Source organism: Camelus ferus, chromosome 1, assembly GCF_009834535.1.
Source record: "Camelus ferus isolate YT-003-E chromosome 1, BCGSAC_Cfer_1.0, whole genome shotgun sequence".
Lineage (NCBI taxonomy): Eukaryota > Metazoa > Chordata > Mammalia > Artiodactyla > Camelidae > Camelus > Camelus ferus.
The window spans coordinates 23536321-23549624 of record NC_045696.1 but is presented as its reverse complement, the minus strand read 5'-3'; the positions used below and the strand labels follow the sequence as shown (position 1 = coordinate 23549624).

The 13304-nt window shown below is 30.4% G+C and overlaps 1 protein-coding gene across 1 annotated transcript in view; it reads left to right on the top strand.

The window, feature by feature from the left end:
• The window catches only part of USP25 (ubiquitin specific peptidase 25), a 121266-nt gene that overhangs the window by 97343 nt on the left and 10619 nt on the right, over positions 1 to 13304 (top strand). The window contains 2 exon segments of the mRNA XM_032477331.1: positions 10034 to 10212; positions 11983 to 12061. Coding sequence (XP_032333222.1) covers positions 10034 to 10212; positions 11983 to 12061 — 258 coding nt within the window.

Genomic DNA, 13304 nt, shown 5'->3' with positions numbered 1-13304 from the left:
ATTAAAAATCTAAAATTTTCCCTAAATTTCTGTGCTCTACCGTAATTCAATTCAATCTTTAAGAAGCTGCTTATTTTTAGTGTTTCTTTTAATGTATAACACAAAACAAAGGACTTGTGAAAAGCAACCTCATGTCAATAAACGCTTTTGAACTGGTTAGAATTAGAGTGACCAGCCATCCTGATGTGCTCGGAACTGAAGGATTTCCTGGGATAAAGGACGTTAAGTGCTAAATTTTAGAAGTTCTGGCAAACTGCCCCCAAGATAAGTTGTTTACCCTAGTAAGATCCTATGAGAGACGTAGAAGAAGGTAATACAAAAAACAGCTTTTATGTTTAAAAATTTATCTTTATTCCCAGGTAATCTGCATTTCCTTTAAAAAAACACTGAATGTATGTTTTCTAAAGTTTTCATTTATTTCTTGTGGAACAGTTATCTCTCATACCACTGTAATTTTTTGTCAAATTTGGTATCTTTATGTTGAACTAGAAACGTTAGTTTTATTACATTAATACCAGCATATATTTTAAAGAGCCAGCTAACTATATATATACTACAAACAACAGTAGTCACATCATATCCCCTGCCCTCCACCCTTCCTGCCATTTGTGGGAACAGCCTTCAATTATTTAATCAAATCCTTTTGGCATTAATTCCATATGTTTAAGTAGAACGCTTGTGTTTTAGTGATTCTTAGTTTATACATTTCCTGTTAAATTCTCTACCGTGGAATGTAAACAGTGAGCCGTCTTTCTTCTCCTGCCCCATATACATGCACTGACACACAGTTTTTAATCCCTCCATCTGCACACATGTGTGTCCATATGCGCATTTTTTTTAAAAAAAAAAACTTGTCATTTGATTAAATCAGAATTCTCAGCTTATATTGCTATTTCTATGTATGCTACTCAGGATTGAACTAAGTCATAAACATTATTACTTTTTTTCCTCAACTTTCATTTTCCTTGGAATTACCTGGGTTGTTTTGTTTTTTTGTTTTTTAGGGGTGTTTTTTTTTGGTTTTTTTTTTTGTTTGTTTGTTTGTTTAGTTTTTTGCTCCGTTCTTTGTCAGTTTTATCTTCTTGTGGAAGTCTTTAAGGAGCTTTTTGACCTGCTCCAGTCTATATTGGTTTTCCTTTATTCCTGGTTTACAACTAATGTCTTGAGATCTTTCACTGTCACCTTGGGAATGCCCTTTTCATCATGTGCTTTATGTATTTTCTATATCTCATTTATTTTTCTTTTTGATTTACCATCTGATTTTGATGCAGCTGAAAATCTCTGAAGTTTATATTTGTGTACATTTTCATTCAGCTGTAATTGAGGAATATATATGTGTGTAATCTTACGTGAATATTATCAGTTTATAATTAATATGTATTTTTAACATAGGTAAATGACTGGCATTTGGAAAGTTCTAGTAATATATGATTTCAGGAAATTTGTCATGTAAATAACAAAAGTAATATACAGAATGCGACCATTCAGTAATACAGAGGTGTCTTAAATAAAACTAATAATGACAGTCTCTGCTGGTGCCCTCTTGTAACCACGTCTAACATTCATATAACCTGTCAGGGTTTTTACAGACATGCATATAGAGAATATAATTTTTTTTAACTTTTACTGTTCATACTATTTTGTAACTTACATCGCTCAGAAATATATTGTGGGCGTTCTTAAAGACACTATATCCACCACATTATCTATACTACTTGCACTTAGTATTCTGTGGTATAGATGTACTCTCATTTATTATATGTTACCTTCTATGTGGAGAGTTATCCTATATTTTTTCCTTGTCTGCCATTTCTATTTAAATTAGTTTATGATACCTTTTTCTATAGAGAAGTTTTAAAAATACTGTACTTTCAAATCTTTCTCTCTTTTTCTGGATTCTGGAGTTTCATTGCTTTATAAAAAGTTTCCTTCAACCTAAAGTATTACAAATTTTCTGCAATATTTTCTTAAAACACTTTTCTTAATAAATGTTTATTTTATAAACTCAGATGTACCCTATTTACATTTAACTCACCAGCAATTTGTTTGGGCTTTCTGTAGCCTATATTAATTTTAAAAAAATGTTGCTTTTTTAATTTGGGGGCTGTCTTCCTCAGGTTTGATGTTTCGCTTATTTGAACTTCCCTGTTCTTCTTTTTCTGTGGTGTAGCCTGCATAGGAATTGACTACCATAAGAGTAAGTTAGAACTCACTCGTAAAACCCTATGAGCCTAGCCCCTTTGTTGGTTGTAGATCTTTTGACAGACTTTTGGTTCCTTCTACAGCAGTTTGACCTGTTTGATTGTTCTCTTGGTTTTTGTTTGTTTGTTTGGCAGTTGATTCTAATCATTATCAACATTCACTATTAAATTACAAAATACATACATAGCACAGAGTCTAAGATGATTATTGTTTCTGCCTTCCTTTGTTCCCTAAATCAGATATAGTATATTTTAAAATTTTCATTCATTTTAATGCTTAATTTATTATAAATTGAGGGAAAGATTTTTTTAAATATTTCTTTTATCCTGTCATATTCTCCAAAAAAATCTTTGTTGGGTTTATTTTATATTAGCTTTTTGACTATAAGAAGTTTTTCACTTCTGTGCCTATTTAAGTACTTCCAAATATGGATCTCCATGTGCATTATGATCAGACCAGTTTTTAAAATGTTATACGTGTTTGCCAGTAGTAAAACAATGTGATGAAAATGTTAACTTTATTACTGATAAGAAGGTAAGTTGGGAAATGAAACTTAGCATCTAGCTGGGTGAGTGGATTTGCTAAGGTTTAGCTTCTGAAGTAGGAAGTGTTACTAACCCAGTCAGTTGCAGTTACTGTTTTAATCACAGGGCTCCCACCTGGGAGTCTGCCTTGTAAACACAGAATATTAGAGAGTTAATAGGCAGGCAGATCTGGAAAAATAAACGAGGAAAGACACTTACCTGCGTCCTCCTCCTAAGCTGGCTTTATTTGTTAGGACTGGTTTTCACTGTTAACAGAAAATCCCAGAATTATAGTGGCTTAAAGAGAGAAATTTCTGTCATGTAAAAACAAAATCTAGAGAAAGGCAATGCAAGGCTACTATAATGAGCAAAAATAAAATCCAAAAGGAAAAAAAAAATAATATTCTCAGAGTAGTAGTTTCTTGTATGTGTATGTACAGGAGTGGGTGTGGGAGGGTCATATCGTACTTATAATCATGGGATTAGTGTAACTTTTTTCATTTACTTTGGAAGACATTAAAATGTCTTTTTTGTACATTTTTTGACTTTACCTATTAAAGTGCCCTTAGGATTTTAATGAAGTATTAATACTTCTGTATTATGAAACTTTTTTCCCTTACTGGTTGTTTCATTGCTTCATTAACAGTTGTTCCCAGTTGAGATAACTTTATTAGTCTTTCTTTTACTTTTAAAATGCCTATTATTACTCCCCTGTTTATTCAGTAGATATAAAAATATCTTTATTAAAATATAAAACATGCTGAAAAGTACACAGTTTGTGGGTTTACAGCTCAGTGAATTATCGCAGAGTACACATATCCATGTAACTACCAACCAGGCCAAGAAATAGAACATTACAGTATTCCAGAAATTACCTTTGTTACTCCTTCGTATCATTACACTCTCTTCCTGTTCCAAAGTAGATGTTGTCTGGACTTCTAACAACGTAAGTTTTCTCGTTGAACTTTACATATTTGGAATCTTTTACTATAGATCCTTTTTTTGTCTAGCTACTTTTACTGAAGAACATGTTTGGGGCTTCATATATATTATTGGATAAAGTTGTAATTTGTTCATTCTCATTGTGGTATTCCATTGCATGACTACGCTATTATTCTTTTTCTTTCTGTTGATGAGCATATTCAAAAGGTATTTATTACCTGCTTATATCAAGGTACTGTCCTAAATCCAATGAATGTAGCTGGGGAAAAGATGGACTGAGTTCCTGACTTAATGAAGCTAATTTTCTAGGGGGAAGCAAACACTTATTAGATTTATAATCAGTATGATAAAGGGGACAGTTTGACATGATAGGAGAACATATAATGGAAAAACAAGTCTAGAGGGCTTCTTAGAGAAAGTGATATTTAAACAAATAAAATATACATATACCAAAACATGAAATGTAAACATTTCTCTCTTTTTAATTCTCATTCCACATTTAGCTTCCATTTATTCTTTCTTATATGTTCCCCTAGATAGACAGATGAGGCCGACATTCAGTACTCATTTGTACATTTATAATTTAAATAAAAATAGAAGTATGTGCTTTATACTTTTAGTTCTTTTTCATGTACTCTGGTGGATTATTCATGTCATGATTTGTACACTTATTTTTCATAGCTGTGTTTTGTTTTGAGAATATCAAAATTTATTTAAACATTCTTTTAGAGAAGAGCATCCCAATTTTTTCCATGTTATGACAAAACTGGGAAATAATGTATGTACAGCAGGGACAGATCTAGGAGTGTCTGGCCACCATAAAGGCTGATGGGTTTAACATCTCAGAATGTTTACAACTTATTCATGATCTAGATTAAGAAGTTGTGTCTGAAGTGAGCTGTTAAAAGCAAAGGCTCTATGGTCAGATGCCTAGATTTAAATCCTAGCTTTATCACTTAATAATGGTATGACCTTAGGCAATTTCTGAAATTATCAGGTCCAATTTTTTTTTATTTAAATGAGAAGTTATCTTGAGAATTAAATGAGATAACCTATGTAGAATCTTTGGATAATGTCACATAAAGAACCCTCAAAATTTTAACTTACCAGGTTTATCGTTACCATTACCATTTTTGTTTCTGGGTATTTGGATTATTTCCAGTATTTTTGTGAACATTCTTGTACATATATTATTGAAGACTCAAGTGAACATAGCAAAGTAGAATTGCCAAGTCAAAATGCTTGTAAATTTTAATTCACTTATTTAATTTAAGTAAGTAAATATATATTTGATTTATAAAATAAATTAATTAAAATTTAATACTGTTAAATTGGCTTCAGATAGTTACTATGTACTTTCATTGATGGTTATCTGACAAAATGACATAAAAAGGGTAATCCCATTATTTTATGTATCTTTGATCTTTAGTGAGGCTGAGTATCTCTATAAATTTTTTGTCAGTTGGTATTTCTTTAACTCTATCCATCTTTGCACATTTTTTATATTGGGTTTTTTTATTAGGTTGAACATTTGATCTGCTAAGAAATTTGATTCATCTATAATTTGCAGATTGTATTTTGTGGTTTGTCATTTATCTTCAAATTTGCTTTTGGTATCTTAACTATACAGAATTTTTTTAATCTTATAAAATACAACAGTTTTTTAATAGATTGGAGGTTATGTGATCACATCGAAAATTATGCAATTTTTTAATTCTAGTAGTTTCATGATTTTAATTTTTAATTCCTAGATAATAGGATTTCAGTTTTCTCCAAATAGAGAAATATCCAAATAGTCCAAACATAGCATTTTGACTGATGGATTCTCTGCATCCTGACTTAAAATACTGTCTTTATTGGATATTAAATCCTATTTATAAGTGAGTCTCTTTGGGTCTCTCTATTCTACTGATTATTTTTCTATTTAAACACTACACCTATTTACATTATAGTACATTTGTAATATACTTTGACTTTTTTAGGAAAAACACTTTATTTTTCTTCTTTTGTAAATGGAAAATTTGGCAAATCTCATTTTTTCTTTTTTGATAATTTTTAGAACCAGTTACCACCTGCCTCTCCAAATCCTTTCAGAATTTGATTGTACTTCCATTATATTATATATTAAGTTATGGTGAGGTGGCTAATTAAATTTTCAGTATTTTGAGTCCTCCCAGAAAGAAACATGATATACCTCTTCACTTTTTTGGTCCTCTGTTAATGTCCTTTAATAAGGCTGTAGTTTTACCTCATAATGCTCCCAACATCATGTGTAATTTAATCTTAGATGTATAAAAATTATTTGTTTCTCTGAATTGAGTCATTTATCCTCTTTTAATATTAAATTAATGGGAGAACTAATTTTATTTATTTACATTGTATCCATTTACCTTATTGAATCCTTTATTTTTTCTAACAATTTTTTAGTTGATTATTTCAGTAAACTGCCTCCCAATAGTTATCTCATTATTGGGATAATTTCCATTATATTTATTTCTTATTTTATTTCTGGTTTTATTATGTTGACCAGACTTTTCAGAATACAGTTAAATATTAAAATAATGGTAGTAAACTCTTATGTTTAGGTCCTGAGTTTAATGGGAATCTTTCTAGTGTTTTATTACTAATAGAACTTTTAGTATTGTTTTTTTTTATAGATCCTCCCTTATAAAAATTTAAAAACACTTTTTTTTAATTTACAGGTCAGAGTTTAACTTAAGCTGATCGGTGTTGGAATTTTGATTTTTTTTTTTTAAATGCATCTGTTTGAGACACTGAACAGGTTTCTTCTTAATCTTTAATCCTTGGGAAGTAAAGTTCTTATATTCATCTTTCTTGTTTTTTTTAATCATTGTAAACACTATCTGTTCCTGTATATTCTTTTTGTACACAAGATAGTTTATCAAAAATGGACTTGGGTCTTAGCATCTATGTTCATAAACAAAATTGATCTATAGTTTCTTGTTTTAATATTGGTCAATTTTTGATATTCAGATTATACTAGTCTCGTAAATCATTAAGGAGACTTTTTGCCTTTTTTAGACTCTGGAGCAGTTCAGATAGCATAGAAATCATCTGATCTTTGAAGATTTGACATAACAGCACGGCTGTATAACAATATGGGCCTGAATCCTTTGTTGGGTGTAGATCTTAGGCAGTCTTTTCAGTTAACTCTAGTTTTGCAGGTCTTTTCAGTTTTTCTGCCTCTTAAAGTAATTCTGGTAACTTGTATTTTCCTAGATGATTTTTTAATAAAGATCTTATAGTTTATTGGCATAAAGTTACATGTATTATTCTTTTCTAAATTTTAAAACTTTTCTGCTGTATTTTTGATATCACCTTTCTTATTTCTTATGTTATTTGCTCCAATTTTTTGGTCTTTTATTCTGCTTTTTGGAAAGAAAAAGCCTTTGGTGTTCTTTAATCCAGTTGACACACTATTTTATTTCTTCTCCTTTATTTTGGTTTATTTTCTTTTTCTAGCTTCGTGAAATAAATTTTATTCTATATTGTTCAAGTTATAATTTTCTTTTTACTACCAATCTGACTGTGTCCTGTGGGTTTTGAAATCTCATATTCCCAATATTAATATAATTTTGATTCCTCTGGGCCAAGAATTTTTAAATTCCTAAGTGTTTCATTCCTATTTGTATTATTACACTGTGGTCAAAGAATATACCCTGTATGATTCTGATCCTCTAGAATTTGAAGTAGATTTTCTTCATCTCTTGATACACTGTCAGCTTTTAAAATATAGTCCATAAACGTTTAAGAACTATATTCTCTGTCTCTCTGTCTCTCTGTCTCCTCTCTCTCAACTCACCTAACCTTATTTTAGAGGTAAGATCATTAAGATTTGGAGAACTTTCTGACATATTTTATGTCACAATTAGTAAATGATATGTCTGGCTTTCTGGATTTTACTCTAGCTGATTTTCCCTTAGATCTTCTGCCTCCGGAGTATACTGTACATATGTATATTTGATATTTTCTAATGTATGCATTTACTTACATCAGAATAGTCTAAGAGGTTATAAATTTGGAGTATGTTTTATAATTTAGAAAAGTAGAAAAAGTCTGGGTAGAAATCATTTGAAAGAGTTCAGCAGAGAAAGACTTCAACTGGTCCCACTGAATGGGTCCTGTGTGGCTTAATGGGCATAGAGAAACAAAGGCACGTGTGCATTTGTGGGAGATGAACCTGACCTCAGTGGAAGAGTTACAAGAAATAAGAGCAAATAGGTAACTTTGGGCCTGATTAGTAGGACTATGTTAAAGGTCTGGTGAAAAGGAAATAAATTAAATATGAAGCAGCTCCATCACCTAATGGCCAGTATCACATTTCATTTTGCAAATATGTGTGGTTCCATTGCAGTATCTGTAACAGTTAAAATAGTTACCTTCATAGGCAGCCAAAAAATACGGAACAAAAATAATTCTAGAACACGAGTCTGAGAATGTAGTACGGGGCAAATATAGCAGCTCTGCAGGGTTAACTTTACTCCTAACAGTAGATTATGTAGAGTTCTCCTAAATATACCAGTGTGGAACATCTGTTGGAAATTTGAAGGAATAGATATTATTGCAGTATTTTTTAAGTCAGAAAATTTCTTGAGAAGGAAGTTCATAAACAAAAGGAAAAATGTGGTATCTTGTGTTTGAAAAATTACTCCTAGAAATTCAGAAGTGCCTTTATACCTCTGCTGGTTTAATAAAACACTTATAGATTGTGACTTTGGCATTTACTTACTAAAATTAGGAGAATCTTAAATAGGGCAAAATCAAGAGATAAACATAGTCTTAGAGTAAAAGAAGATCTATATTCCAGCTCTCTAATAGAGATCTGTTGCTATTTATAAAAACAAATCATGGCCTCTATTTTGAAAGCAGATGGGAGAAAGAATAGCCATTGGTGTTGTAAGTCTTTATGTCTAAGTCTTCAGTATTACTTAAGAGACAAATTTGTTTTTAATTTGCTCATACTAATTTTGGCCAGAAGCGTGACATCTGAAATGTTTAAATATTTAAAAACCTAATAGTTGATGACAGTCATCGTCTAAGGATCATAATAAGGAAGAACAGTTCTTGATTGTTTTTATTTTACATTTATTCTCAAATTCAGTATAGTTTGGTTATTAGATGAACATGTGCCTTTTATCAAATTGAGAAAATAGGAAGATTATAAAGAGTTTATAAATGAAGCATGCAGAGAAGTAGTCGTGATCATCTTACATGTCAAAATATCGTTAAATTTTCATGGCTATTTTAAACCACAACAGTAAGACTTAAGAATGTGTATATTCAAAGAAAATTGGAGTAATTTATTTTATCTGTAGAGTAATTATCTTATTCTATTTATAATACTAAGCGAAATAGGACTTATTTGCCTCCTCTTTAATGAAATATAAGTATAACTAAAATATTTCACTTAATGTTTTTCGGTTACATTTTCTTCTATAAAATACAGTCACATAGGTGGTAGGATCTGGAGGGCCAAGAGTTGCTTAAGAAAGACATGCAATTAAAGAAGAAGAAAAAAACCTTTCCAATAGAATGGACTTTTTGTAATATATTTTGTATGTAGCCCCAAATCTTCTGTAGTTAATGAAGCTAGAATTTAGATGTGTCTAATATAAATGAATATTTTTTAAATGTTACCTTTAATAATATGGGCTTCTTACACAGCAGTGTATGATGTATAAGTCTGCACATATTTCTCTATGAGCAAATATTTTTTAAGTCATTTGCTCATGTATGGAAACATGCATTAGTATTTATTATAATCCATTATAATATTAGTTTGAACTCTAAGGTGTTTTCTATTTATAAATAAAAAGTAAGTTCAAATATCAAGGTAGTAATAGTGATAATATTCATTAATAACTACACTGATAAAATTCAACTGTTTTTGAAAAAATAAAAATTTTATTTTATGGTAACTACAAAGCTTGCTTTTTCACCCCTTATTTGTGAACTGCACAGCTTAAAGTTAATTGTGGTGATATTATTATGCATTCAAGAGCCAGCCATTTTCTTCTAGACATGAGTATTCTAGGGAACTGTATTTCAGCCCTAGAATTAGGGATATTAGAGATATACTAGATAGGAGATAAGTTGTACTTCAGTCTTATAATGCTTCTGAATAGACTTTGACCAGGCTCTGTTAAGTTTTACAAAATTTCCCACATCATGAACTTGGATGTATTAAAACTATGGAACATAGGACACTATTCTTAGATGTACTACCTTGTGTCTAGTTCTTTAAAAAGAAAAAAAAAAGTTTGAATGTAAGAATAATTAAGTTATAATATTGAAGGATTTTGATTATTATAATTAACCCAAATTGGCATTTTGTTATTTTCTAGGCAATTAAGTTGGAATATTCAAGGTTGGTTAAATTGGCCCAAGAAGATACCCCACCAGAAACAGACTATCGTTTACATCATGTAGTAGTCTACTTTATCCAGAATCAGGCACCAAAGAAAATCATTGAGAAAACATTGCTAGAACAATTTGGAGATAGAAATTTGAGTTTTGATGAAAGGTAATTTGAAAATGTTAAATACATAATTCATATGCTCACATTGTCCTTGTCTTTTTTGTGGTTCCCAGCGCAATTTTTGAATATTTATTTTACACAGACACAGACATATTTCAATAAATAAAGCACAAAATCTGACTTTATTTAAGTCAAACAGTTGTTGTGTAACTTATCTGGAGTTTATGATCATGACCTTTAAAAGTCTGAACTAAAAATAATTTAGACAATTTTAGTACATCTTAATTGTGAACCAAGGTGCTAAGCTAAGCAATATAAGGATACTCAGAAGAGTGTAATACAGTCACTGAACTTGGGGACCTTTAGGGAAGTAAAGAACTTCTTAAACTCTGCACCGTGGATATTTTGGGTCAAATGATTCTTTGTTTTGGGGGCCTGTCCTTTAATTTTTAGGATATTAAACAATACTCGTGGCCTCTGCTCACTAAATGCCAGTAGTACTTTCCAAATGGTGACAACTCAGAATGTCTCCAGATACTGCCAGGTATCCCTCGAGGAAGCAAAATCATCTTTGTTAGAGGGTCATTGGAGAAAAGTAATTAATCATATATATAAATGAAATAAATATCCTCTGATATAGAGAGGGCTTAGAATGGTTAATACCAAAATATATTTTCTTTTAGAAACTCCTATAAAGCTAATTATTAATGTTAAAGATTAAAATTTAATCTGTTAGAATCAATACCATTAAAAAATTTTAAGCCTCTGGTAAAGATCCAAAGTACTGAAAAGTTATTTTAGAATATAGAAACATTTATGCTATCTTGGTCTTTGTAAACACATTTTAATTCTGAAATAAATGATTATCCTTTCATGAGTGTCTCAAAAATACTGAATTAAAAATATAGGTAGTAGAAGAGTATATGAAGAAAAAACAAACCATCTAGGAATAATTTCTGCCTTACCATGTGTCTACTGTGAAATTTAGGGTTAAGTAAAATAACACAAGTAATGGTTTTCAATGCTATCTGGTAAACAGTAGTTGCTCACAGTGTTGGTTATACTACTTTTATTAGTGATAGTATTGGCATCATTTATTTTGTTACATGTGGCTATGAAGAGCTCAGAAATATGACAGATTATGACCCTCATCTAGGCTATCAGTGTACTATGTTCTAATGACTATATACTATTGAATTTGAGGAAGATATAGAGTACTCACATTGACTTTTCAGTCTTTTGAAGTTATGTGCCTGGTGACTGCAAATAGTCAGTGTGTTTTGATAGATTTCATTTCTCTTGTGCATGAAATACAGAATAAAATGTGTGATAACTAAAGATATTTTGGGGAGATTTCTTTAGCAATGATTCTGTTCATAAAATCTAATAGAATGTTCCCATTCTTACCTGAAATGATAGGCACATTTTAGGTTCCTTTTTACTATTTATGAATAATACTATTTGGGAGAAAAAAGATTTTATGGCTCTTGAACTTGCTTAATAGATAGATATTATAAAAATTTTTCATTTTTTGTGTATGCCATCTTTATTAATAGAATATAATTCAAAAGCCATATGTAAATATAACATGGAGAATTTGAATTATCTTTATATATTTGTAACTATCCAACATTGTGGTCCAAAAACACATTTTTCATTTACGTTATTTGGGAGTTATTTTCCTCAAAAAAATATTGCTCTGTGACAGTGGATTTCATTTTTATAAGTGTTGAATAGTTTAGTTTTGTATAATACACATTTTTCAGTTTTTATGGCTTTTACTCTTGATTTAGAAATACGTTTCTTTTATTAAAGGTGTCACAACATAATGAAAGTTGCTCAAGCCAAAATTGAAATGATAAAACCAGAAGAAGTAAACTTGGAGGAATATGAGGTAATGTACCTTTTGAGAGACTGAACTATAGATTGAGAAGTTCTATAGTTCATTAATCTTTCATTTCAGCACGACTAAGCACATGCGAAAATTCAACACAGGGAAATGTAAGGGTTCATAGCTAGCAGGTTTTATCTTGGTTAATAGAATCTACATTCTTAAATGCTCTACTATGCTAAATCTCTGCTATATTTTTTCTTTGTGTGCTTCATCAGGTATTTTGGGGGAAGTTAGAAATTCATTTTAACTATTGTATGCCATATATTATATTTGTCATTATTGGACAGTGTTGTATGTGAGAGAGCACACACACATGAGTACTCATATTATGCTTGTAATTTTTTGTGCACAGAATTCTCTTTGTGTTAACTTTGGCTTAAAAATTAGTATTTTTTTAAAGTTAACAGTTTAGACACCTGGTACTTTTTCAAAGTTTTAAATTTAGTATTATCCATTGTCTTTATTTTATTTTATAAATCTGGTAAATTTTAACTTGTTTTCATGAGTGCCTTTGATTAATGTTTGGTCCCATTTACAAACTTAATGCTTCAGATTCCCTTAAACAATTAGTGTAATTCGCCACATTATCAGATAAAAGAAAGGATACAGAAAACATTCATTTTTGGTCATAACTCTAAGCTAACCTGGTAACTACTTTAATCTGCTAAAGAGTGTCTTGAAAAACAAAAATAACAAAACTACCTAAATAAAACTAAATATCATGTAGAAATGTGAACATTGAAAGCTTTCCTTTTGTGATCAGGAAAAAGACAGGGATGCCTGCCATCACTGTGTCTATTCAGAATTGTACTGTAAGTTCAAACGGGACAGTTAGGCAATGAAAATAAAGCAGAAAGTAAGACTGGAAAAGAAGAAACAGAGTTATTATTTGCAGGTTTTATATCTAGAAAATACAAACAAGATTTACAGATAAATGTATTGGAACTAATAAGAGAGCTTTGTAACATGCAAATCTATGTCAAATATCAGTTTTATTCCTTTATATCAGTAACAAATAATCAAATAGGATTTTTTAAGAATGATACTGTTTTCAGTAGTATTCAAAACTATGGAAAACCTAGATGTAAACTTAGCGTAAAATGTGCTTGACTTTAGGAGACATTAAAGAAGACCTAAGCAAATAGATATATGTATCATGTTTGGAAAACTTGGTATTGTAAAGATGTCAGTTTTCCCCAAAATGGTTTATTAATTCAGTGCAGTTTCTATCAAACTTCTAGCA